At 38.6% G+C, this 27,045-nt stretch overlaps 4 protein-coding genes across 4 annotated transcripts in view; all 4 read right to left on the bottom strand.

The window, feature by feature from the left end:
• Positions 1–75: 75 nt before the first annotated feature.
• Positions 76–4,276, bottom strand: smcr8b (Smith-Magenis syndrome chromosome region, candidate 8b). Its single transcript, XM_057332718.1, has 2 exons — positions 1,043–4,276; positions 76–760 (listed from the first exon to the last, which is right to left on the bottom strand). Exons 1-2 carry the CDS (start codon positions 3,577–3,579, stop codon positions 346–348), a joined length of 2,952 nt encoding a protein of 983 aa, XP_057188701.1. The 5' UTR covers positions 3,580–4,276; the 3' UTR covers positions 76–345.
• Positions 4,277–5,300: 1,024 nt separating this feature from the next.
• Positions 5,301–10,352, bottom strand: mief2 (mitochondrial elongation factor 2). The gene is made up of 5 exons (XM_057331351.1): positions 10,228–10,352; positions 8,272–8,426; positions 7,761–7,917; positions 7,269–7,594; positions 5,301–7,185 (listed from the first exon to the last, which is right to left on the bottom strand). Exons 2-5 carry the CDS (start codon positions 8,404–8,406, stop codon positions 6,412–6,414), a joined length of 1,392 nt encoding a protein of 463 aa, XP_057187334.1. The 5' UTR covers positions 8,407–8,426; positions 10,228–10,352; the 3' UTR covers positions 5,301–6,411.
• Positions 10,353–12,826: 2,474 nt separating this feature from the next.
• On the bottom strand, positions 12,827–15,920 carry alkbh5 (alkB homolog 5, RNA demethylase). Its single transcript, XM_057331352.1, has 4 exons — positions 14,737–15,920; positions 14,038–14,118; positions 13,836–13,961; positions 12,827–13,243 (listed from the first exon to the last, which is right to left on the bottom strand). Exons 1-4 carry the CDS (start codon positions 15,417–15,419, stop codon positions 13,051–13,053), a joined length of 1,083 nt encoding a protein of 360 aa, XP_057187335.1. The 5' UTR covers positions 15,420–15,920; the 3' UTR covers positions 12,827–13,050.
• A 163-nt stretch (positions 15,921–16,083) lies between these two features.
• The window catches only part of LOC130552515 (unconventional myosin-XV-like), a 37,107-nt gene continuing 26,145 nt past the window's right edge, over positions 16,084–27,045 (bottom strand). Inside the window, exons 45-66 of the mRNA XM_057330849.1 lie at positions 26,749–26,824; positions 25,516–25,631; positions 25,316–25,434; positions 25,025–25,166; positions 24,824–24,935; positions 24,462–24,536; positions 23,202–23,407; positions 22,645–22,769; positions 22,487–22,559; positions 22,326–22,398; positions 22,140–22,213; positions 21,820–21,902; positions 20,934–21,064; positions 19,984–20,078; positions 19,803–19,880; positions 19,612–19,708; positions 19,336–19,496; positions 18,055–18,188; positions 17,499–17,632; positions 17,281–17,414; positions 17,069–17,209; positions 16,084–16,992 (exon numbers count right to left, since the gene is read on the bottom strand). Of these exons, the coding sequence (XP_057186832.1) occupies positions 16,891–16,992; positions 17,069–17,209; positions 17,281–17,414; positions 17,499–17,632; positions 18,055–18,188; positions 19,336–19,496; positions 19,612–19,708; positions 19,803–19,880; positions 19,984–20,078; positions 20,934–21,064; positions 21,820–21,902; positions 22,140–22,213; positions 22,326–22,398; positions 22,487–22,559; positions 22,645–22,769; positions 23,202–23,407; positions 24,462–24,536; positions 24,824–24,935; positions 25,025–25,166; positions 25,316–25,434; positions 25,516–25,631; positions 26,749–26,824 (2,481 nt within the window). The 3' untranslated portion in view covers positions 16,084–16,890. The remainder of the gene's footprint in view (positions 16,993–17,068; positions 17,210–17,280; positions 17,415–17,498; positions 17,633–18,054; positions 18,189–19,335; positions 19,497–19,611; positions 19,709–19,802; positions 19,881–19,983; positions 20,079–20,933; positions 21,065–21,819; positions 21,903–22,139; positions 22,214–22,325; positions 22,399–22,486; positions 22,560–22,644; positions 22,770–23,201; positions 23,408–24,461; positions 24,537–24,823; positions 24,936–25,024; positions 25,167–25,315; positions 25,435–25,515; positions 25,632–26,748; positions 26,825–27,045) is intronic.

Below are 27,045 nucleotides of genomic sequence, written 5' to 3'. Positions count from 1 at the left end.
TAGCGGTTTTAAAAATTATTTTGTCCAACTTGTTAAATACAAATGACATTCTTTATTCATTGTGGATGTGCAGAGATTTGTAGAATCTCTGCACATCCACAATGAATAAAGTACAAGAAATTTAAACAGCAGTCCACAATCCAGCAGTGTACATTAATACAAAGCTGTTTAATATTGATTTGCTTTAGATACCAAATGGGCTCGTAACAAAAGAGTATTACTGTAATATTGTAAAGCATGCAGAAAATCTGTTGATCACTGTCAAAAATGTGCAAAAACAAAATATGCTGGCAAACAATCAAACCACACTTTACATTGATTAGTTTCAGTGTAAATTAGGTTTTTTTAGAGTTTGAATACTGAGTTGGCGGTGTAGCTGAATCGAAGGACATTTGGTGGAACGTCTGTGAAATGCAGTTTGATGAGCTCAGATAAATAGTGCAGGATTTTCTTGTCATCTCTGTGAAGGTGTTCAAGACAACGCACCGTCTGTGTACTCTTACGAGAGTTTGTGCCCATTTTTAGAGTATGCGAGAACGTTAAGAAGAAGGCTCTGGCAACAAGCTTGCCTAGCACACTCTGAGCAAACAAGAAGTAGGTGCTCCCTCGTATAATGTGGCTCCTTGGATCCACCAGATGGTTGATAAGAGTACCGCTATATGTCGGACATCGCAGTGTCTTTTGATCTGCGTCCAGAACACTGATGTATCGGCTATAATGGCCCAGACAGTGAGGAAAACCTGGAGTGGGAGAGCACATCCTAGAAGGAAACAAAACAAATTTTAAACTTGTCAATTCTACAGATTCAACAACCTAGCCTAACCTTTTTTTGCATCTGCTTTTCTGTCCATTGGCAAAGCAACAAACGTTAATGCTGTATGCCAGTGGTACTTAACCAAGCTTTTAAGTTGCAACCTACAGTATTACCTACTCAAATATAGCCAGTTCATCAAGATTTTGGGGTTCGTTTGAAAACAACAAGTAGGTGCATTAGGACAAGATTAAAAAAGCAGCATAGTGTCACTCCTGGATAAACTTTTACCTGTTGAATCCGATAAGTTTCCAGTTAAGCAGGTCGGTAAGCTGCAGCTGTGTTGAAATCCAAGGTTGAACACTTTCTCTGTAACTACTTGAATGTGGTGTGTAGACGGACAGTGCCGCAACCAGTCGCCTTACTGTACCCTCCTCACTCCCTAGCACTACCAGCGTACGTCCGCTCAGAAGGCTAAACACAGCGTGTACTGTAAACGGAAACTGTCGCAGGAATTTCAATGCTGCCCGTCCTACTCGCCCACACCTCTGTCTGCTCCCACCTTCTCTTTTATCCCCATGAATACAAGCGGAGAAAGTGTCAGAAGCTGTTGAGGCCGTGGTGCTGCGAAAACTAAAGCAGTCGGATAAATCATCCCGTACTGTCGGGCAGGGTTCCTCCAACAAGGAGAGATTGGTACATGATGCATGACAGTCATCATCAGAAGGGAACGTTACAGCAGGGTCTGGTGGGGATAGAGTTATTGATGGACAACCATGTGACTCATCCACAACACACTCAACTTGTTTGTCCTTTTGGTTTTGAGACATCAAGTCTTTCTCATCAGTGTCTTGCTCCAGGCTTTCCTCATCGATAGCGCATGGGTACGAAGCCCGCAGGTCTTCAGGAAGGAATGAGTCTGTCGTGCTAAGCACTTCAATGCTGTCCTCACTGCAAGTCCGCCCGGTGGGTGCCCTCGCTTGCTTTAGACCCTCTGGTGCTGCTGTGGTACAGGTGGGTGCAGGTTTTGGCATTGCTGTATTGCTAGGTACACTTGAACACTGTGACCTGAAGGACTTTTCTGTTCCCAAGACCTCAATACTGTCTCCACTGCTAATGCTGGTCTTCATCACAGCTGCATCTTGGGAATGACCGCAATCTGGTGTCGAAACTTCCCCATTGTCTTCAATTTCTGCATGTACTTCAGATGAAAGGGGTGGGTTCTCATCAGAAGGACCACTTAAGGTCCTTGATAAGGTTACAGATGGGCTACTCCCACCCAACTCTAGTTTTATAGGCACCATTTCAACACAAGAGGCATATGATTCAAGACTCACAGGTTCACTCAGAATCGTGGATGCTGGAAGAAAAGACGCTTGATAGATTGATGAATGACTGGCAGCTTTTCCTGGCTGTAATCCTGCAGCATCTTCTGAGTCGTAAGTATCCTCAAACAAAACATTTGTGGATTTGAGATTGCGGAGCAGATTTTGGCACAGTTGGTTTGTGTAGATATGACTGGCGTCTCCTCTGAATGTCTTTTCAATGGAGTGCAATTGCTGTAAGGCCTGTTGGTGGAAGTACTCGTCGCACAACTCCTCAAGAGTTTTCAGGCGCCTGTCAAATCTCCTACATGAAGTGGTGTCAATCAGCTTTGGAGAATGCAAGGGTGTGTTCATGTAAGGAATGACACTGCAATCTGGGACTGGCCCGGAGAATTGACCATGCGGTCTAGAATCATCCAGGTCAAGCTCCAGAGAATGAGGAAGGTCGTCCGGTTCATAAGGAGAGAAGTCAGAGTCTCTGAGCTTTCTTGTTGGGTAGGAGGTGACTTGTTTCAGAAGGCCGTTATGTTCTTGAATAGATTTCTCCACATTCATCAGTTCCTCTGTTATTTTATCCACTGGCTTTGAGCAGTACTCTTTCTTCAGCTTGTCCTTCTGTTCTTCTGTTCTATTGATAAGCACAGCAGACCTGTTATTTGAGGCATTTTCACTTTCAAGCTGCAATGTACAATTTCGTGTCTCTAGTTTCTGTCTTGCATGTCCAGCTTCCTCTTGAACATTCACTTCTTCTTTGTGTAACAGTGATTTGTCTTTAAGTTTCTCATTCTCTGTTTCTCTCTCTAATGTTGGTATATCATTTAACGTCCATTCCCTTTCATTGGTGTACTTAACAGATGAGTTCATTACATTCTCTCCCTCAGTCTCTCGAAGTAAAACAACTCTTGTATACTCTAAATCCCTTAGTTTGGTTTCAAGTTCATTTGCAAAGCTCTTTCTGTTCCCCGTTTTCAGACATTCCGAAACCTTGGAGAACTCCGAAGAAAGCTGCTGAAATTGCTGTATGATTTTATTCTCATCGGACGACACGTAGGCAAGGCAGAAAGGCCGCACAAACCCTCGAGCCTCCAGGTCATACAGCGTGAAGTGGTGTATGTATGAAAACACTCCCTCTTTGGAATCTCCTAAAACTACTTTGGAGTCCTCCATGAAGTTCAGTTTAGGGGTGTTGATCCCTGAGCCAGTGAGGGAGGTCTGATAGTCCACTGACATAATTCGGAGGGAGAAGTGGTTCAAATCAAATGTCCCACAAGCTTTGGTTTCATGAGGAACTGTAAGCAAAGGCTGGGGCCCAACTTGTTCGGAAAACTCAGCTAAAAGGATAAAATCCTTTTTAAATTTCACATTAGACATCTTAGACCACGGTGTGCCGTCACCAGTATAAGAGGGTACAGACAGTTCCTCTGGAAGCGCAAATGGATCGATGGGTGTATCTTCGAAATCGGGCTCTTTAGTGAAGGCCACCAAATCTGGAGAACCAATCATGGTGGTAGATAATGTATCTATGTGAAACCAGCCAGGGGTGTAAAAACTACAGAGATATTATACTTAAGTATACATTTAAGCATCAAGCTATATGTTTTTATATATGTTACATCAGAAATATACTGATGATATTGAAAGGCACTATTAACTATTAATGCTGCACAATATACCAGATTTATCAGAATATCGCAAATGTGCATTGAAATAGTTTGCGCAATAACTGGTTGATTTTAATACGTCAAAAAGTTTTAGTAAATGTAAAGTAGATGTTTTAGGTCGATCCAGGTAACAGAAAAACTGGTATGTAAAAGGTAATGCCTGTGTATGCGCATGTGGATGGTGATCAACGATCAGAAATCATGTGAAACATGCATGTTGATTAAATAATTTAGGTTTCGAATTTAGAGTTTAAATTTAACATACTTGAAGAAAATTATCTCCAAAAAAAATATCAATAGTGTGCAGCCCTTGTAACTTTGACGCACAATATTTGTAAATCAACCTGTTACATGACAGTTTTACTCGATGTCTCTGGGACACAAGATTGTAAATTATTACATATAGATAGTGGCATCTTTTTTTTAGTTTCCTGACATTTTGTATACAGTAGTAATTAGACTTATCTATAGTCACAAACCAGTTTTTCTATCTTTAGAGATGTTATAGTTGGAATTCATTGATATGCACAGAAATGAATTGAATTGTTTTCAGTTTTAAAATTCACGAGAGCAAGATCATTTATCTCATAAAGCTGATACAAATTTATTTTATGTATGTTTTATATTTAAAATACGTTATATTAGGATTAATAATCATTTTCCTGTGTAAATTTAAAGATTGCCTTATTCAGTACTTGAGAAAAATTACACAGAATTTACAAAAAAATATATAATAATAATAAACGAAAGAAAACTAGTAGGCTATTTCAAGTACTTAACACCCCTGAAGCCGGCTCATCCACAGTAAGAGTTCATGTCAAGTTTGCAATCCAATGCTTCCCGGATAAGTTTTAGTACGTACTGTATGTCCAATGACCGGTGCGCAGTAATACTTCAAATATCACCACGTTAAAACCGCGACAAACATAATATGATCCAGGTTACACTGACGTAAAAAAGACATGCCTGAAATATGACAGCTCATGTCATTGTAGAAAAAAGTCAATAAAAGTAACTAATCCATTGAGAAGCGCATTCATACGTATCAAAGTCGCGGGAGTACAGCGGGTCCGCGACGCAATATTTACGCGTTAGTTTAGTCGTTCTTTAGACGTAAACAAACATAAAAGCGCTTGTCAGAGAGAAGTAAACTAAGCTGCCTTTGCCATAGTTGGCCATGTGACACAGCTGGCGGGGGGTGTGATTATAAACAGCTCAATGTTTCCACTTTAACCCTTATTACATGTACAGTCATTTACAGTAATAAAAAAGATCCATGCGTTTGTGCTGTAATATAGGTAGGGTTAATTAATATTTTACTCAAAATATAACAGATTACTTGAATGACAACCCATACCAATAAAGATCTCTTGAAATTAACGATCTTTAATAAAATTAATATGTAATCCTGAGCGAAATGTTACTCATTTCTTAAATCCAAAATAAATAAACGCACTAAAGAATAATTATAGTAAAACTAATTTTATCACAAACATTATGACAGATACTGCTTTCATCAGATTGATATAAAAACATGCAAGTAACACAAAACTAAAATTGTGGAAAATCTTTATTTAGACACACGTCCCAGTAATAAATAGCGAAAGGCATGGTTTCACAATAGTGAAACAGGTACAAGTTTGCTTAAACTGCACTCAAGAGGTTATTATGAGCTGGTCTTGGTGATCCGTTTACATTTTATTGCTTTCTATTTTCGATTATATGCATATTATGAAAGGAGTTTCAAACCTTTAACTGCTATAAAATGACAGTACTAAAATACATTTGTAAAGTTAAAAGAAATGACCAACAATGACAAAGTTTACAGATTTACCACAAATACCAGGAAGAGCATGCCTCAAACGCTGCACCTAGAATCCATAAGTAAAGTTTAAACCTACACGTACATGAAAGTTACACACGCTTTTCCCTATACAAATACATATTTGGTGGTTCATTTTATAAACTAGAACAAAACAAAAACTCATATGAGATCTCACAGCAAAGCATAATTTGACTGTTTTCTTGCCTCTTGATTTTCCAAAATCAACATAGTTTCACTTTATCTATGACTAAACCCATCACTGAACAATATAATTATACAGAATCTCATGTTTTTAAGACAATACCCTCTTTCAAATTGACATCCAAGCCATTCTAACATGTGTCTAGATAAGCACTGCATAGTTAATGAACTTGTTGCCTATGTCACTCATTGTAAGCAAAACCTCTTATAGAGTGTGATCACTTCAAAATAATAAAGAATAGGTTTCAAAAGTTGCTGAATTCCCATCAGGAATTCGCAAAATACAGAATGGCACACAAAGATATTCTTAGACATGTTTGTTATAAGGGGTAAGTTCACCCAAAAAATGAATGTCAAAGACGTACGTTTCTTTAATTCACATAATAGAGCACAAAAGCCAAACAGACTGCCTCATTTGGTTCGACTCACTTTTAGTTCCACCTTTACTTTTAAGGGAACTATTCCTTTAAAAGACCACTATTCTAGTTTCATTGTAAACGGAAAGTCATGTGATGACATAAGGGCAAGTAATAATAACAAAAATGTAATTTTTGGAGAACTATTCCTTTAAAAGTGCATAAATGACAGTTGCCACAGAGATAATTGTATTCATACATGTACTACTATGTGTATCCCCGAGTTTAATTTTCATACGAGTAGTATCTCAGGTTTGGTTACAGCGCAGTAGAGCATAAAGCCCATTTCATCAATGTCATCCTCTGTAAAACCCTGAAACAGATTCACACTAGGTTTGAAATAACTAGGCAAGATTCCAGTCTCTAGATAACCAATCAGTTCAGTGATCGCCTGCAAGAACCTATCCGCAAAGGCAGATTCCGACCAATCAGTGTCCTTTTCACTCATGTGCAGGATGACGCTGCTAAGATGGCTTCCATTAAGCTTGCGTAGCGCAGGGCAGTTGCGACAAACCGCCTTTAACGTTTTCAAGCACTTCCTTCTGACCTCCGAGTCCTCTTTATCAAGCGTTGCCAGTCTAGCCGTTTCGCTGGTGTAGAGGCTCTGGTACCAGACGTAGTCGAAAGACCCGGTGATCTCTCGTTGCGCCGTAAGCGTCATCTCACCGAGGCGCACTGTTGGCAAAATAGTGATATAGAAGCGTTCTCCATCATCATACCCACTTAATCCTTGAATCTCTAGTTTGAGCTCAGGAGACCCAAGCACTGGTCTCACATCACACTCAAGTGTTCCACTTAGCGATGGCCAGTTCATAGACTCCATCACTGCCTTCCCTAGTTGCTCAGAAACAAGCCGTGACGATAAGTATACACCCAACAAGTGTCGATCCCAATAGCTCCGGCCCCGCGGGAAGTATTCCAGGTTCTCGCGGCGCACCATGCAGTACTGAGGGTGGCCCACAAACGTGTCCTCTCCGGCAATAGGGATCCACAGACTGGACTCCAACTATAACACCACACATAGATCACGTATACTGTTAACAAAAGGTAATACACAATCAAATAAACACACACGCACAATCTTGATACCTGTAGTGGCACGATCAGGCAGGCGTGGTCAGCTTTAACCACCTGCAGGTCGTCGAGCAGCGATCCTGCTAACATCATGTCCCCCAACGGCATGTCTACATGTTTGGAGTGCAGAAAGGCTTGAATCTCTGTGGCGATGTCTAATGCTCGCTGCTGGGCTACGCACACTTCCTCAGCTGACAGACACACTCGTGTCCTGTAGTACTGCTGCAGGCGCTCTGCGAACGTCATCGCGCAGAGATCCATGCGTCTCTGTCGCTGAGGTGGCTCGGCGTCACAGCGCTGGGGCTCGGGGGAGGGCAGGGGGATAGGTTGGGACAGCTCCGCTAAACACAAATGCAAAGTAGTAAACCAAAGTAAACAAGCAAGGGTACAAAACAACATCTATATAAGGGTCACATAAAAAAATAAAACATGTAGTCTCTTAAAAACATTTTTTTTGCATTGTGACATTTATATGGCAAAAGTGTGTTTTCATTTTCAAGCGTGTACCTTTCTTGGTCGCAGCTGCAATCTGTTTCATCAACGCTCCTTCAATTCCTTTGTGGAGTAGTTTGGGTGGGGCGCTAACCAAGTTTAACTCCTCCCAGCTGTCCGTCATCTTCTTGTCAGGCTTTTCATCAGGAGGCCTGCCTGCTCGTTCGATCAGCTATAACATCAAAGGAAGAAAATTAATACATGACAGACAATAACAAACAAGCCCAACAATAAATTGTTTTGAGTGGTTGTATATTGGCCCACCCCTATGTCTCTATCATCCATCTTTAATGCGTTTTATGGTCCGCCAAACCCAAAAAGTAATACCACATCTGAACTGATCCAAATAGAATTCTCTTTATGGTCAACTGATGTTATGCTGCCTTGCCTTGAAGGCAACAAATGATTGGAAATTCTTTGAAATAGGAACGTTTTTTCGTTACAATACAAGGGATTTGTTTGCTTGAAGCTAGTTTGGGATTTAAAACCACAATCACATGGTAAAATTGTTAACATAAATAATCACCCGTTTCACAGCCAATGTAGCAATTCCCAGCACTGCGGCTCCGCCCAACCCCAGCACCAACCGTGCATTTGACAACAGGAAGTCAATAACAGCAGCGATTCCATCTTCACCTCGTCTTTTACCAGAATAATACATCACTTCTGCTGAGAGAGTTTCTGAAAATAAAGTCAATAGAAAAGTAAAACAAACATCTGTGGGTTATAAATATATTTTGGCATTAATATCACAATACAAAAAAATTACAATGTGTATTCTAAAGCGTCAAATCTGTCTGAATGCTACTGGTTGAGCTGCCAATACATGACCTGCAGCAACATGTGTTTTCTTTCTTTTATTAATTTCTTTAAATATTATTTATTAATTTTTTACTCTGTGTTTTAGCCGCTTTAAAAAAGTTGTATTTTAGGTTTAGTTTTCTTAACTCCTTTCATAATTTTAGGTTAATGTTAAAATTCAGTTTAATTTAGTTTTATTTTATTAACTTGCATACGAGATTCAAACCTTAAATGTTGCCAATTCTATAGTAAAAAACGTTAATAAAAAAATGTTTCAGAAATAAATCTATTAGTTTCATTTTTTTTTAATTAATAAAAATACAGTGATATTGTACCATGAACCCAGTAGTGTGTATTGGATAAAAAATTGGACTAATAGAAGACTTTATAATATTTGGTTACACTTTATTTTAAGGTCCAGTTCTCGGTTTTAGTAAACTATTAACTACGACGTTTGCTTAGTTATCTCTTAATTTGTTGCTTATTAATAGTTAGTAAGGTAGTTGTTCAGGTTTAGGTATTGGGTAGGATTAGGGATGTATAATATGGTCATGCAGAATATGTGCTTTATAAGTGCTTATAAACAGCCAATAAGCTAATAATAGGCATGCTAATAAGCAACTAGTTAATAGTGAGAATTGGTCCTTATACTTAAGTGTTACCTAATATTTGTATCCCCTAGTAACACTAAACCTTATAATTGCATGACATTTCATTAAAACGAGATCGATTTGAGCTTTTTTAAACAGTGAGGACCAGTAGAAACTCCTCAATAAGTTGGTTGTCATGACATTTCATTACATTAGTGAGTACATTCAGAATCGGCCCTCACATATATGGCGGCAGCACGCACGCGCACGCACGCACGTCTGCTACGTGACAGCGCAGATCAGAAATAGCATTGGATCTTTATGCACTTCACAGACGTCACAGAAGCACAGCTGCAGCTACAATCCTGACTGTCTATATTTAGACCCATGTGGATAACAAACTACCCACTTATTCATACCATAATTGTGTGACCCCAGGTTCCAGCTGTGATCTAAACATTACACTGAAACCTGGTTTGAACCACAGCATTTGGGATTCATAATATATCATTAACAGTTTTGCAAAATTCTAGCGTTTTTCCCAACACTTGTTGTGGAAGTTAAATGTATTTTTTTAACCAACAAAATGAAACAACAACAGTTTACATTCGCGTTTACTTCGGGGTTAAAAGTGAAAGGCCATCTCAGATGGTAAACTAGATGACACAAGGCCTGCATACAGAAGAACTTTAAACCAATCTGAGCTCAAACTAATAACTTTGTTTAGATAAACAGCTGATAATACACATGCATTGTAACATTATCAGTTCAACTCAGTTCAGGTCAACTGTGTAGTACACGAGCTGGTTGACACGTATCACATGTAATAACAATGCCTGCAGTTTCCCTTGCTTAGTTTTATATACACCACAATCAACGACACAGTAACGTTTATTTTGCGATTAAATGTGTTGTAGTGTTCGCTAGATTAAAACAGCATTCATTCATTTAACAATCAAACAACAGTGTTGTGCTGTGTTAGCGTTTGCTAACTTCACTTGCAATCTAGAGAAGAAAACTGAAATGTGTGATGACATAATAAACAGTCAACATCTTAAATGAGTTTAATGAGACTTAAAGCGTTAACTTACCTTTAAAATGTGTATTAGTTACTCAGAACCATTATGGTAGCGTGTGAACTGCAGTACTTTTGTCTACGCACTTCTGCCCTCTCACCTACAAACACGTCCTACGTCACTGGAACAGCTGATTGACGCATGTGTGAACCAATGAGATGTCAGTGTCTTCTGACGTCATTTATTTTAGACCTATGGGGAGCAACAACAAAAAAAGGCATATCTTGCATTAATATTGTTTTAATACATAAAGTTATTTAAGCAATACAAACATACTTATATTTAGATCAAATTAAAATTGTATTTATAAGTAAATAATTAAACGTACCAATTTATTTAAAAGCTGGTTCAGACCAAAATCTGGTGCGCAGCTCTCTCGTGCCATCTAGTGAGAAGTCATACACCCACACTGCCACGAGATACATTACCACGAGCCCTAGCCCTTTAAAAAATAAACTGCAGGGCTTTGATATGGTCAGTATTTTTATGCATAATGAAATCGTTCCCTAGAATCTGCTGTGTTTGATATTTGAATAGTCTCAGCCAGAGCAGTTGGAAAACAGAGTTGCGACACTCGAATAGCCGTCCGTTGGAAGAATGGAATGCGGAAGTAACTCGTGTCATGGTCATGGAGGGCTCTACGGTTCCAACCATTGCATTGAAGCTCATTCATTTCACTGTTTCCCAGACACATTCACAGGTAAGTTACATCTCTGTAAAACTGGTGTTTTATTATATGGATGTTTTTGAAACAAAGCCAATAAAAATGGCTTTTCTGTGTGTCTGTATGTGTGGTTGAATGATTTTCTATGAAGACTGCTCATTAAATAAAATGTCGTCTACCCTCTCCCTGTATAAATTATATAAAAAAATCTCTCACTGACTGAAATTGTTTGCCTTGTTAATTTTTCAGTGTTATTTGTGGTGCAATCATTGATTATTTATTGATACATTACTTGTGCATTTTTTGTGAATGTCTTAACATAATTTAACATTGGTATGTACTAATGATCATAGAAGCATAAGAAAGATGAATGCATGCATACTGTTAATGTATTGCACATTATGCATTCTTCCTATTCAAACTGATTAATACCTCTCTAACACTCATCAGACAAAATGTTATTATAAATTTAATCAACATAGTAATCATCAGTGCATATATATTGTGTTGGTATTTCGTGAAATTTGTTGCAAATACAGCTGCTTCCACTGTCTCTCCCGCTTAAACCCATTCAAACAGACTGACCGTTTAGAACCATTGAGAGCTCCATGAACCACGTGACCACGCGGCGAGATCAAAGTGTGTCGCAACTCTGTTGGCTCTTGTCTCAGCTATGCATTTTAAAAGTAAAAAGCAAAATAAAAGTCCGTTTAAGAAAGGACGCCAACTTGTTGGAATTTTTTATGCGTGTTATTTGAAACAGTGCATAGTGTTATTCATGACAATCAGATGTGGAGCAAGAATGCACATTTTCTTATATATTTCAAATGAACTACAGGTGGATAATTGAATAATTTTTTTTAAATTAGTTTACAAAGCAACTGAAAAAAGTAAATTTCACAAATAAAAGCTTACACGGGTTGAGAATAAACATTGCCAGTGAACTTTGAGGAGAGCTAAGATTTCTTTAGGTTTACTATAACAGATGTGAACGAACGTTTTGGTAGAAGTAGAAAAACAAAGGAAAATGAACTTCTTAAATCTAAGCGATAACATCAACCTTTGAGTGATTTATTCATTCCTTTAAAATTGCTTTCATCCCTGTACATCTCTCAAACCAAAATACCTCCTATCTCCAGCGCTTCTACACAAAGTACAGTCTCACGTAGTTTGATGCATTCATTTTCATTAAATTTTTCATCAATTTTTACATTTCTCCAAAATTTCCATCTGGCCTGTACACACAGTATACGACAGAACAAAACAACAAATCTTGTCGTCATAATGGTCTTATACATGTTTTGATCAGCTCTCATGTTTGTGAAATGAAGCGTCAGGTCATTATGGATCACCATGGATATCATGAGAACATTAGTTTCCATGGCAATACCTTTCATGTTATAGCGATGGGCAATTACATGCTAATTTAAATAAGGGGTTATTATGTCAATGGCGAAACTAAATTTCCAACAAAACCTCTGGGGGACCACCGAGAAAGAAAAACGGGAAAAAAAAACTTCAGCTGAGGACGTAACCATCTCAATTTTAATTAGAAATACTGTGCTTATCATGCATGTCAAACTTATTTTTTGTCGTTTAGACCTTCTCAAGAGAAACATCCATATACACACCGTGCGCATGCAAAAGCTTCTGTACGGTATTCAAAACTACACAATGTGATTTAACTTACTTTTTATTTACCTCTTGCTTTTAACTGCGTGTCATTTAAGATTTGTCAACATTAATGTCTGAAGATGACAAATGGAAAGTACCACACAGCTACAAGCTAGATATGCACCGATCCTGTGATTCAGAACTGGAGTATTCTTTCAAAAATCAACCACATTTTCGTTTAAACATGTTCTTCGAAGGACCTATTATAACCAGTGAGTTTGAGAACGCATACAAACTTGAATGAGCTATTGGTAAACTCCCATTGAAATCCACTAGTCAGTTTCGATGTTCTTTTTATTCCATACGTTTCTTTCTAGCACACAACAAAATAAAGTGGATCTTAAAGTAACATGTTTCGATATGTCTGAAAAGACAGCTCAAGCCTCTTAATATACAAAGCATAACATCCTGCAGTCTCCATCTTATGTCTCTGTGAGCTCTCCATCTAATGTCTCCTCCCCATGAGCACGTTTAAAGTCGCCTCAGTTCTGATCGCGATTTCAGTGACGTCTCATCTTGACTCGCCGTGCGGGGGCGTGGTCGTGTGTGTTGTGAGAGTGCGTGTAGCGTGAGCTCGGCTCTCTCTCCTCGACTCTTCTCCTGGAGTTTTCTGAACCGTTGTCGCTGTGCTGTCTCTGTCGTGAGGACAGCGAGCGCCTCTGCAGTTCTTTGTCCATCTCCAGTACACGAGGCCTGAGAGAGGAGCACAAATGAATGCTTATGCAAACAGCAAGCGCACTTTGTCTTAAAGGCGCAGAACAATATTGATACTAGGACTTAGGGCTGTCACGATAAACCGACGATAAATATCACGTGATTTATGCACAGCTTTTGAGTGAAGTACGGGAAAATGCTGCTGCATCCGAAAGCCAGAATGCGCTCTCGTGCGGAAACTCCAAATACGCACTGCAGGAGAAGACCATAACACATTCTAGAATCTAGGAAATGCCTATGGACATCTTTTTATCACTGTTACTCAAGCCTCATCAGGTATATTTGTGATAATAAAGTATATTTATAATGATCATGTTTGACGGGTGTTGCTTTTTCAAATGCACATTATAAGCGACTCAAACTCGCACTGCTTTAGATCGAGCAGCATTTCCTACTGATCCCAGAGACGTGCTTCACGGACAAGCTACGCATTAAAAAAAATATCGACACATTGCATATCGCAGCCAGCTCGATTACAATAGGATTGAGTGGTATCGCGATAAATTATCGTGCAGATTATTCTGATAAAAAAGCCTCATTTTATTCAGCACGTAAAACATTTTCGAAGTACCTGTGCGCAGCATCTGGATCAGCCTTGCGGTGCGAGCGTTTGGCTTTGAGTATGCGTCGTTTCTCAGAAGAATGTAAGGATGGGCTAAGTGAATCTGAGTCCAGGCGTGGGGCATCTTGTCTTGTTCTACAATAAAAGTCACTTTTTTTAACACTTTACGCCTTTATAAACCAAATCTTAATTCAGAAGAGGAGTAACTCACTTTCTCAGAATGATCACGGCTCTTCTCTCTTTGATGTCCTGTGGGCGGATGCAGTGTGTGATGTCATCAGCTGCATAGCCACTGAAAATGAGTGCACATTCATTACTACACGTGTTTACACAAGTACCATGGTATTTCACAGTTCTACAGCCACAGTACTTTGAAAAACATTGTTTTTACCCCAGCAATGCTTTGTATCGGAAAACTATGATATTCTCTAAAGCTTTATGTTAACATTATGGTACTTGAATAGGGCAAGCACACAGTTGTATAATCTAGATATCATATGATCAGTGGACCATAACAACCCACTGTTTGTTCCACTGCCATTACGATAATATCATGGTATTCTTATAATTATCACATTAGACAAACATGGGAATCACACAGGACCATGGTGCAAATTAAGGTACCTTGTTACACAAGAACACCTACAGCTTTTTTATACATTAATTGCCATAATTGGACACGGTCGTGATAACATCATGGTATTCGGTACACAGTATGTAGTTAAGTAAGTAAGTACCAAACTACATAAACATGACAAAGCAACAACTTTTTGAACGTTTATATCGTGGTATTATCATATCACGCCGTGGTGTTTACCGTGGCGCTATACCACGGTATGTTCTGCGTGTAAAGGTGCCACATTACAAATGGACATACTATGTCTTACACAGAGTATACGTGAATACTCACCTGAGGATTGTGACGCTCCCGCGCAGCACGGGCAGGTGGAGCACGGGCTCGGTCACGCGAATGGGCTTGAAGTTGAACTTGCATCCGAAACAGAGCGCGCTGTCGCTGAAGAATGACACGGACACGATCGGCCGCTCGAAGATGTGAATAGGATCCACGTGGGACACGATGCAACCCCCGGGCTGGTAATCGTTAATCACAGCGCTGTTCACGAAGCCCTCCGGTATGACGCCGTGCGCGACAAGCCGATCGATGACCAGCTCGTGCACCCAGTCCGGGATATCGTCCACCTCGCCTTTGGAGTACAAGCGCTCCTGCCCAGGGCCGCGCTTCTCTAACTGGGACCCGTACGTGTAGCCCTCCCCGAAGAAGTACTTGTTCCGGAGGGGCGCCCGGTCCACCGTGTGCTCCCGGTAGAGCCCCTTGTCTCCCTTTGCAACCACTTCGTCGATCTTCGCCTCGATGCGCGCGCATTCCTCCGGCGTGAAAATATTCGCCTGCTTTATGCCGCTTTTCACTTTGCGGGCCTCCGCGTCGCGACGCTCCTCGTACTCGCTCTCTTCGTCATCCGACTCACGGTGTTTGCGCTTTTCGCCGTTGTTGTGCTCAAAAACTTTTTTATAATTGTCCCTGTGAGGCGTCATTGACTTCAGCTTATCCCGGAGATCCGTAAAACCAGACATTTTCACAACCAACTTTGCGGTAAAATGATGTTATTAAGCAGAATTAACTTCAGGTCCCCATGATATGTTGGTGTCGGTCACTGAAGTCGAACGTGACGTGACCAAAGACACGCTGCGCAGCTCGCGATCCTTCGGCCCGGAGGTTGTAACGTTATCTAGCTTCCTCGTTTCCTTTAAAAAAAGAGACAAATTATTTAAAAAATATATCAAAAATCGCTCTATTTACATCTAACTTGCTTGATTTCGCAACGCAACGCCTCAGACTGCCTGTCAATCACCGAATCCTGCAGTTCAGTCCCATAACATTAGCACGTAGCTGAGCTACGCCACCATTAACTCACGATGGACAGAGGCGTAACTTACATGAGAATACGGTTTGATTCACAAACCTTTACGGCATTGTAACCGGTCCGCCGATCGGTCTACTCAACGTATCCAAAAAGAGGTAATTATGCTGCCGGTGCATGAACAGAGCCGCGTAGAGAACATAAACTCGTGTTACCAAAACTGTTTGGCAAACTGCGCATGCGCGCTTTTCTCTGCGTGTAGGCACGAGGGTTCGGGCGAGTGACAGCTAGGGCTGTTCGATTCCGGAATTTTTGGAATCGATTCCTTGCTGTCGTTTTTGATTCTCTGTTTACGAAATAATTTTTATTTGCCATTAAAAAATAACACATTTTAACACAAACACAATTATCTAAGCTTTACTTCCCACGCTTTCTTATTTTCTGTTGTTTCTATAACAAAGACCTTAACCAAATATGTTCTGCGTCTATGCTGTCGTACCATTCAAATGTATTCCTATGATACAAACTCTTTCTCAGCTTTTTTATATACCCGCTGAGTAACTATATTTTAAGTTATTCAGCAGTTTACCTTAAAAATATTGTAGTTTTCAGATACTGTAGACAGATAGATCTTGACTTCCATTGATTATCCATAGATGGATCTTAAAATCTAACAAGTCCAGTTTCTCCAATATACAGTACAGTATACAGTAGATTCATGATTAACATGCCATAGGTTTCAATCAATATATTTATTAAGAAAACGGTAAAAAAATACAAATTTAATTAAACAACCCTTATCTTCTTTAAGTGTGCATAGGTATGTGTAAGATTACATGCAATTTTTGTTATTGTGAGTAACATTCTAACTTGCATCTGTGAAGGTTTATCATAACATTTTAACAGTTTTAACAATTTAACACCCATTGTTGAGGTTCTTTTGCACGATGATGCCCAAAATTAAAGTAATTCACAATTCAACTGTACAAATGTTATGCATTTAATACAAAAATAATTATTCATATTAATTCGAACATCATCTATACATAACAAATACATATAATTAGTGCAAACATTGCATTAAGAGGTTAGGTTTAGTTCAGATGAGACAATGAAAAACGTCCTAATTACAAAGGACATGATGGAAATTGTAAACAGACTGTGTGCGTTTGCATATGTGTTTGTTACAGCATGGTGATTTCACTGGGTGGCAGCGTTAGCCTCTTCTCACGGACCGAGAGCATGTTTTCAATGTGCATGGCGATCACCCGACAAAGCTCCAGACCCTACAAGCAACATTATATTGTCAACCATTCCTTTATCTTCTTTATAAGTTTGTGTCACGTGTTGATTGTGTATTACCTGTTCTAGTTGTAACTGTGTGACTCTGTGGTTGGCTAAGTCCCCGATCAGGATGTCAACATAAGGATAACTGGATCCAGTGCTGGGCCGCTGTGTTTGAGCCGACTGAATCACCTTTAACGGGAACTTCACCTGAACTTCCTGCCAATAGAACAAAATGTGTACAACATTCTCAAGGCGTTTGTGTGTATGTGCGTGAAGGTTATACACACGTGAGTGTCTTTGTGTAAGAAGTGCAGTCCATTTTGATTGACAGCAAGGATGCATGGTGCAGTGATGACGCTATTGCTGCTGCTCTGGATGTAAACGAAGGACGACCCGAACATGGGAAACGCACACACCAATCCTGAAAACAACACGTACATCCGGCAACACCATTTAACATGCATGTATGATCACGTTGAATAAAAGCCTGATGGAAGTCATTTACCCAGAAACTGAGATCTGGCCTGGTGAGGGTTCAGGCTTTGGACCGCCTGAACATGTTGGGCAACCAACTGCATCCATTGCTGGGGCCCTTGTCTGCCGAAGATCTCAACAGAGATGTACCCTGAAATCTCATGACTAGAGAGAGCGTGTGAACGAGAGAGAGTCAATGGGCTAAAATGTAAATGTATGTATAAATAGTATGCATATATAATATTTTATTTACTATTTTAATATAATAAATAATGTACAAATATTATGTAAAAGTATAGCGCAGCTCAGATAATCCTGGAAGAACTGGATTTGATTCATGTTCAAAAGCCTGGAACAAACATGACCATTTCTTCTCAGAAAAACAAAATGTCTCAATTTGATCTCCAATTAGGCTCACCAGAGCAGAAATAATAGTGATGTTAAAGGATTCTAATATATGTTTTTATAGGGCTTGATAGACACCATAGTGTCATAAATTACTTCAGATGTGATTTCCAAATATTCCTTAAAAAGTAAACTTGAGTAAAAATGAAAAGTTCGTTAAATTGTATTAAATATGAACATACATAGTAGGTGTGTAGAGACTTTCTTTGGCTCTGTGCTGAAGAGCAGCAAGTTTGGCATACTGATGAAACTGCTGGTCGCTGATCTTTCCCTGAGGCACGACATTCAACAGACTCTTCAGGTAGTCTGGCAGCACCTGTGTCCATACAAACACAACATCAAAGTAATTAAAGGTGCAGATATATTACAATATAATTATTTCACATTCCTACTTTAAGTTTATAATATGTAATATATACCAGCAAACTATAATTATAAAAAATGTCCAGGTTTTGTTGTCCACATTAAAAGCAAAGTGACAAAATCTCTGACGATCAGAACAGTTTTGTATCTCACAGCTGTCTTGAGAGGGATTTTGGGAACAAGGAAATTTCACAGTCACGGTGTGACTAGACACATGAAACTTTATAAAATTGACAGAACACGTACATCTGCTTTTTGTTCATGCAACAGTTTTCATCATTAATCCATATTTCTGCGGTGCAAACCGTTATTCTTAACAATTTTACAAACAGAAGAATTTTTACGAAACTTCTAAAGCCCGCAAATTGGCAGAGCTGATTTGCTTGTATTTCGAAAACACACGTCCCTCACGCATTGCCAATTTGCAAAGTAAAACCTAAAGGTAAATTCTGCTCAACTCAGACGCTTATGTTGCCTTGCTTTCTTAAAGGAATAGTTCCCCCTGAAATATTTTTCTTCATCATTCATTCACCCTCACGTCATTCCAAATCTCAACAATTTTTTTCTCCTGAAGATAATTTGAAGAAATTGGCCCACATTGACTTCCAATGTATGGACACAAAACCATTTCTCAAAATATCTTCTTTTGTGTTCCACAGAATAAAGAGCCAGATACAGGTTTTGAACGACATGAGGGTAAATAAATGACTCTTTTTTATTAAGAATGAGAATTTTTATTTTTTGGGTGAACTGTCTCTTTAACATGAAAGAGCTCAGCTTTTTTTTCTTGATGTTCTATCCCCTTACGTCCGATTAAAGGGATACGTCACCCAAAAACGAAACTTCTGTCATCATTTACTCACCCTCAGATTGACATGAAGATTGTCAAATCTCACCCCCCATTGACTCCCATAGTATTTATTTTCCCTAAATGGTGGGTGAGATCTGACATTCTTCCAAATTTCTCCCTGTGTGTTCAGCAAAACAAAGACATTGACACAGGTTTGGAACAATCTAAGGGCGAGTATTTTCATTTTTGGGTGAAGTATCCCTTTAAGGCACAGTGTGACTAATATTGTAATAAGACAGAAATGTCATGCCTGGTTAAAGTGCATGGTGACGCAAAGCTCATTGTCAAACTTGAGCGGCTGGGCCCAGATCACCCGTCTGAACCAGAAGCTGTAGTTGCTGTCTACTTGCTCCGCCTCCGTCGCAATATCCAGGATGTACTCCCTCTTATTCAGCGGCCGCACGTTCTGACCTGCAGCACAAATTCTGCTGTGAGATTAAATATTTATCATCATATGGTGAGAAATCTAGAATGAATCGAATGCTAATCTCATGGCTGTTTATGGAGAAAGAATTCAAATCTGTGCCTCTATTGGTGACTATGAAAATGGTGTATTCGTCCATGGCTTCAATCCTCTGTAACGCCATCTCGTAACACAACTCTTCTATCACATCCAGCGCTACCTGCCCATACAACACAGAAATGCATTCATCATATAGCAAGGTATACGCACAGTAAACACAGAGAAATGCACATGAGAGTTCGAGATGGACATACAGTGCAGGTTTTGATCTTTAGATGTCTTTCAGCTCCTCCAGGAAACAGGAAGAGCTGTCGCTTTGAGCTCCGGCCAGCCTAAAAAAGACACATTGTTACCTCTCAATAAGTGTTAACGTGTGTGATGTGTGTCTATATTTGATAAGGCTGTGTTCTTGTGTTTTTGCATGCATTTATTGACCATTATGGCTTTGAGCTCCATGTTACTGGGGTAAACACTCCTGCCACCAAACTGAAAGGTCTTTCTCAGGTTCTGCTCACAAACTTTAGCAATCCCTGGAGATCACACAAACAAAATCCATGAAACAGGTCTTTATTAATCATGCTTCATACTTATTATTTTCAAGTTTCATATATGCTTAATATTGTATTTATCTTGTATCCTTTTGGACTGTAAGTACATTGCAGTTTATTTTTACGGAGTGTCTATTTACACCGAGTACAAATAGCCGCCTTGTTGGCAGAGACTATTTGCACTAGCTCCGCCCACCAATATGTGATTGGAACAGCGACGCAAGTGGCGTAAGGTGTATAGTCTCTATAGCTTGACACGGGAGACCGGGGTTTTAATCCACCTCTTGCTGCTGAAAACACTCTTTAACCTTTTTCTATTACCTTACAGATCATAAAGGCATTTGTTTTCAATAAAATTGATTTAAGACTTAAAATTAATTTTTATTCATAAAGTTTAGGGTAAGGTTAGAGGTAGGTGTAGGGCTTTAATATCTCAATAAGTTGCCATCATTTTAATAGTTTTTATAAATATAATGATTTACACTGTTATTATTGCATAATGTTTAATGCACAACAATACTGAGGTGCAAATAGTAACGTTCTGCAAATCTGCTACTATTTATAAGAAAATAGTATCCATTTCTACTTAATCCAAAGAAAATACAGCTATTTTCGGTTAGTGTAAATAGCATATTGCTAAGAAATGCTGCTATTTTCACTTAGTGTACACAGAACCTACTACTATTGAAACTTAGTGTAAATAGCATCTGTTGCTATTTTCACTTAGCGCAAATAGCCGCTGTCATATTTTCAAAGAACAGTTAGTACTTAAACTTTCAATTTCCTTTTTTGAAATGCAGTTTTTTAAATTTCATTTTCATGTAAGAGTATATCTACCATGAAAAAGCACTTCTGGACTTTTGCAGACGTCTCGTAGGAATTTGAGTAGGAACGGTTTCAGTACTTCAGAACAGCGATAAAATGCTGTCAGAATGTAAAGCAAACGCCAGCCTTTCTGACAGCTGTCCCTGCAACACAACAACACACAAAAACAATAAAACTGGTTTCCATGTTTTATGGGGACATTCCACAGACTAGGGCTGTCACGATTATTAAATAATTGTCTCATTGCGATTGTTTGACCTCATAGCGATGGTTTCAGATCTCTATAGAAGACATAAGGGGAAGCTGTAGTGCCTGCATTTAGTGTATATATTGTAACTAAAGTATGGTAATACTGGTAAATGTACCACAACAACACCATCCCTTAAAAAAAACTTTAAAGCATACACTATAAAAATAACCTGCAGTACAATTTAATATTATTTAAGATAATCTCAGTGTGAAAACAAGTCTAACAAAATTTAATTAACATAGAAGTAAAATTTTATTGTAATCTTGCAAGTGAGAATACAACAGACTAGAAGCTTTTCTATGACTGATAGCGTTTTAATGGTTGCTTCAATTCACCCCTGATCAATTTACTTAATTTACAAGTAGGCCTACTTGGCAGTTGTATTGTTGAGACGTAAAAGCCTACACCTTGATGATGACCTCATTTTTTCCGATGTATTTCCAAAAAAACGGAACATTCGGAACAATATGGTCATTTCAAAGCCAAATAAAAAGTGTATGAGAATTAAATGTCAAAGCCCCAAAACAGACAATTAATCGTCATAATCGCAGTGATTTATTAGACAATTAATCGTCAGCCAAATCTCACGTCACGTCAAACTCTAAACACAAACTCACAATAAAGTAAATTGAGTACGTGTGGACTTACGGTTTGGAACTGGTATTAGCTGTGATTTGTTTGAGGACTTGACAAAACGCCTCATCCTTCATCAGTCCAAATTCCCCTGTCAACTACAAAAAAACATATGTATTTGTGACCTATGATCAATTCCACCAACTGAAAGTAAAATAGAGGCTAAATTGAAACGGAAAGTGAAGCTAAAGCGAATTACTCCCTAAAGTACAAGTCAAGCAAAACCGAAAGCAAAAGTGAGGCTTAAAGAGAAAGTAAAACTATTTAGCAGCCATTCAAATCACAGTGCAAAAATGATTTGTCCGCTGGGTAACGGATGTAAGATTGTGTTTTACCTTTAGGATGGTGCAAACCACAAACTGCTCCGACTGGCCTCTGAGTGGATGATCTCCCATGAACTTCATTATGGCTAAAACCAAACCAAACCAAATTTAAGCAAAGATCAGCATCAACTTGAGACATACAAAATGTATGTCTCCAATACAAACAAAATAAAACTGTGTTTCTGTGATACATCTCACCTAGGAAAATATCAGATGCAACGCGGTTCATGTTGGGATCTGTGAAGTCTATGAGAGACTCTACTAAAGGGTTCTGAAGAGAGAGAGAGATCAGTACACATGTGGTTTTTAAGTGTGTGTTTCTGTGTATTTGTGTAGATGTAAATATATTCAAACTTTACCTTGCTGAATTTCACCATCTCTGCAGGGTCTTTGGTTGCTTTGCTTTTGGTGGACTTATCTCTAAACGAGTCACTATTTGAACGAAAAAACATTAATTTCTTTGCTCTTGTAATTCATAAATAAACAGCTTTTTCATGTAAAGTAATACCAAGTTTACCTCTTGCTTCCGTTCGATGTTCTAAAATGTTTCCTAGCAAACTCCACCATGTTGTACTGGCTGTCCAGAAGAATGTTTCCCTCAACGTCAGAGCTACCAAAATCCCCAAATCCATCAGAATCCAACTATATAAAAAAATAAGGGTCATTATTTTACACAGAGCATTCTGTGACGTATGTATCAGAGTTTAAAGAAGTATCAGAGATCAGATCTAAATAAGACAATATACACGCGTGACCATAATAGTATGAGATATTAGTGTTGCCTTAGCATGTGTTTGAATTGCTCAATGATTTTTACAAATTCAAACCGCACATTCTTTTAATCAGTCTACAGCACATTACAATAATAAAAGCTTAAAGATTTTGTGTGCCATCATTTTCAAGCTGGTCTTTCAGTTTGCACAAAGCAATTGTGCTTTTTATTGTTTCTTTTATTAAACACTATAACAAACAAAAAAACATGACATATAAATAACATCGGTCCATTTTATAATCTATTGGTATCCTCCAGAATGTGTACGTTTATGTAACGTAATATAAATATATAGTGTAAACCTCTAGCGATGGGTCTAGCTCATGTGCGGCAGCGGTGGATCCCACAGCGAGAGCGACGGCTCCTGACGCCGCCACCCGGCCCTGTCTGTCTCTTGGCTCGTCTCTCCTCTCTGCAGGCAGGCTCAGAAAATCAGGAGCAGCTACAGGAAGCACACAATCCATAGGGAACGCTCCACTGCGACCCTGCACCGCCCCAAACCTCCAGCCTGGAAAACAAAAGACGAACAGATGAATTGTGCTGCCTATAGACGGTTTCATCGGACGTACGCGCCTGGCCCGAAGTTACCTTCTGGTTTGTGTTTGTTGATCGGTCTGGCTAGTGGCTAATAATACAACTATTTATATTGAATTTCAAATATATTCATATTTTATTGTATAATAATTGTATTAAATAAACAATTTGTTGCATTTGAATGTATATTCATTTAATTAAATAAACAAGTTCTTCTACTGGTAACCCAAAATAATACTGGCTAGACATACTTTAACTTGCTAGTTAATGTAATTTACTTGTTATTTCTTTTGCTTGTTATCAGAAAAAATCTGCAGGGACTGTATTCTTTGTGAATGTGTACCAGAAGTTACTACAGGGACTAGAGAGGAAATCTAGCTCTGTAGCTAATTCTGGGGCATAAATCCTGTTAAATAAATAAATACATATTTTGCACCACAAAAGCGCGCTTGCACAGTAATGTTTGTTTATGTTGTAGCTTTGAAAGCGTCTATAACCGCTGTGATTTTATGTTTGGTTCACCACATTTCATAAAGAACTACAAATTCCAATTGATATTGGGGTAAAACTTTACATTAAGGTACCCTTTATGAAGCATTTATAAATGTGTTCATAAATGATTAATAAGTAATTTACAAATGCATTATAAAGCAGTTATAACCGCATGAATAAAAAGGGGGATTCTAACAAAATACCTGCCAAATAGTGAGCAGGTGTAAGAAATTCAACATAACACCCTACAGTGTCCAGTCTGACAGCCTACATAGCAAACAACACCAAGATAATAATGAATCTGCTTTCGAGTCAAATAAATAATGAATAAATACATTTATTAAGCATTTATAACATGTGAGTTAAAAATGGCTCACTATTTGGCAGGTATTTCGTTAGAATCCCTCTTTTTATTCATGCAGTTATAACGGCGTCATAATGCATTTGTAAATGACTTATTAATCATTAATGAACACATTTATAAACGCTTTATAAAGGGTACCTTAATGTAAAATTGGTATTTAGTGATCTCTAACCAAAATCTGGCGTGTCTCTCTTTAGCTCCTCGAGGTAGATGACCTTCTTTTTCACCACACATCCATAACTCTGACCTGAAACACAATCAAACAAACACCATGAAACATTGTAGTTTACATTCAGTCATGAACTAGTCATGAGACACACAAGAACCAATGAGATTTATTATTGACGTTCTGACCCATCTAAATTCAGCGTGCAGATTTCGATTAAGCTAAGTAAGGCATGAGGGTGAGATAAATTATAAGAGCATTTTCATTTTTGGGTGAACTTTAAGAATAAAAATGCCACTAGATGGCAATAATACTATAGGTGCTTAAAGGAACGTTGCTTCTTTCATCAATGTGTGTTTGTGTCTCACCTTCCTCCAATCCATCCATAGCCTGCAGACGAATGATATCTCCTTTATGAAAGCTGAGCAGAGCTCGGTCATCTGTGATGAAGTTCCTCTCTGCTACTACGTACTCTGAATCCTGTGGACAAGACAAGAGAAAATCTACCCTTTGACCGTCAAATTCTCATTCGACATGATACGTGAATAAGAGATGAGTTCTCCTGGTACCTTCTTAAGATGAGAGATGAAAAGATCGATCATTTGTTTGATCTGAGGCGCTTTGGCAGAGAAGAGAATCAGCTTTTCATTCATTAGATTAAACTCCAGCATGTTCGGAGATGGGATGGTCACAAACAAGATGTCTGTGTAGCTGAGGGAAAGAAATTAAATTCTAAAAATATTTAAGTGTAAGAATTATATTTAGTTTTGTGCATTTACAGTACCGCAAAGAATCTTTTGCAATTGCACATTTTTAAGTGTGTCTAAATACATACTAGGGTGATTGGATGGATGATGTACCTGTACGGTCGGAGGACTCTGAAGTAATCTGGAGCTACAGTGCTGCTCTTCACTGTCTTCAAAAGCTTGATACCGGAATGAGACACAGCCAACACCTGCACTCCTGTACCCACACTGCCCTGCAACACACACGTCAGGTTTACCACCGCCAGGACTGGTCATTGGTACAATCTAAAGAGCTGCCAAGATGAGGAACTCACTGAGGCGGGGAAAAGGCGAGAAAAATAAATCTCCCATGATTCCCTGGCAGCTGATATCACAGTCTTCTTCACACTCTCATCTTGAACATCTACGTTCGGCTCGATGTTGTATTGCGCTATAAAAACAAAAGAATTCCATTATTCAGTCATGTTATCGTCAACACATAACAGAATAATCTTCAAAAACAGATTCATGAGCCAGTAATGCATTTTAAAGAACAATACTTCTGTAGCATTTGTTAATCTTAGATCATGTTCATTTCAGAATTTAAATCTGTTAACATTAGTTCACGCACAATTAACTACATACAAATTTGTATTAACTATCATAAGCAAGGGTGTAACTTTGGTTTGAGAAGTGGGGGGGACACAAAGTGGGAGGGACACAAAATGGGGGAAAATGTTTTTGATTTGAATCCTATCACAAATTCAAAATACCTATGTTTTGCGTTGTTTTTGATTGTTTAAATTAATTAAACCATGAAACCAAAAGGTGTTTTTATTGTGTAGCAAAAGTTGATGTTCATGAAGGGGGGAAATGCGAGTATTGCCTGAGAAACGGAGGAAAACATGGCTTGTAAACCTGAATCTGCAGTCGGAAGGAGACGAGCCGGATGACTTGCTTAGCGAATAACAAGGTTTAACGTACCTAAACAATGACCAGGGAAGCCCACGTTTCTGTCAAGCCTTGTCATAAACGTTAACTGCTGTTAAAAGAACGAGTCCTTATTAAACGAAAAAAGTAATAAATCACGCATATGCGTTTCTTCCCCATAGAAGTCCATTACAAGGAAATGGCTTAACATAGCCAAAACAACGACCAGTAAAAACAAATTTCTATTAAATTGAAATCAAACCACGTGATTGAAAACAATCTTTCAGTGATCTATTTTTAGAATGTGCATGCGACGCGCGCATAGACACACGCTCACACTCTCTGTGTCCTGCTCGGTCCTAGTAGTTATCCGTGGCGATGACGGCGTGTGGTTAAAAAATCATTACAAACTAATTTGAAAGTGAGGGGTACACGAATAAAATTTTGAAAAGTGAGGGGGACATGTCCCCCCTGTCCCCAGTGGAAATTACGCCCCTGATCATAAGGATTAAAAATGCTGACAAACTATATTGTTAGCTCATGTTAGCAAATGCATCTGCTAATGTTAACAAGTAAAAAAAGTTATTTTGTAAACATATTCACATAATAGTAGGTTTAGATTTAAATTTCTTCCTCACCTAACAAAGATTTCATCTTCTGTCTCTCGTCTTTGGTAATGCGAACACAAGCTTCTGTAAATGTGTCATTAACAATCTGAGAAAACACAAAGTTAAAGATGAGAATATTTTAGAATAATAATGAACTCCTCAACATTATGAAATAAAACAAAGGGAACTATGGGAATAACTGTATACTCTAACAATAAAAACATTGTTATGTTTTATCATCTTCGGTGTAGTTACCTTTTGACTAGAATTTGTAGAAATGTTTTCTTGTCATTTTATCAAGCAGCTTCTTGAGGTCTCACCCTGAGA

Source organism: Triplophysa rosa, linkage group LG4 (genome assembly GCF_024868665.1).
Source record: "Triplophysa rosa linkage group LG4, Trosa_1v2, whole genome shotgun sequence".
Taxonomy (NCBI): domain Eukaryota; kingdom Metazoa; phylum Chordata; class Actinopteri; order Cypriniformes; family Nemacheilidae; genus Triplophysa; species Triplophysa rosa.
The sequence above is the reverse complement of the archived record's forward strand: the minus strand, read 5'-3'. Positions and strand labels throughout refer to the sequence as shown.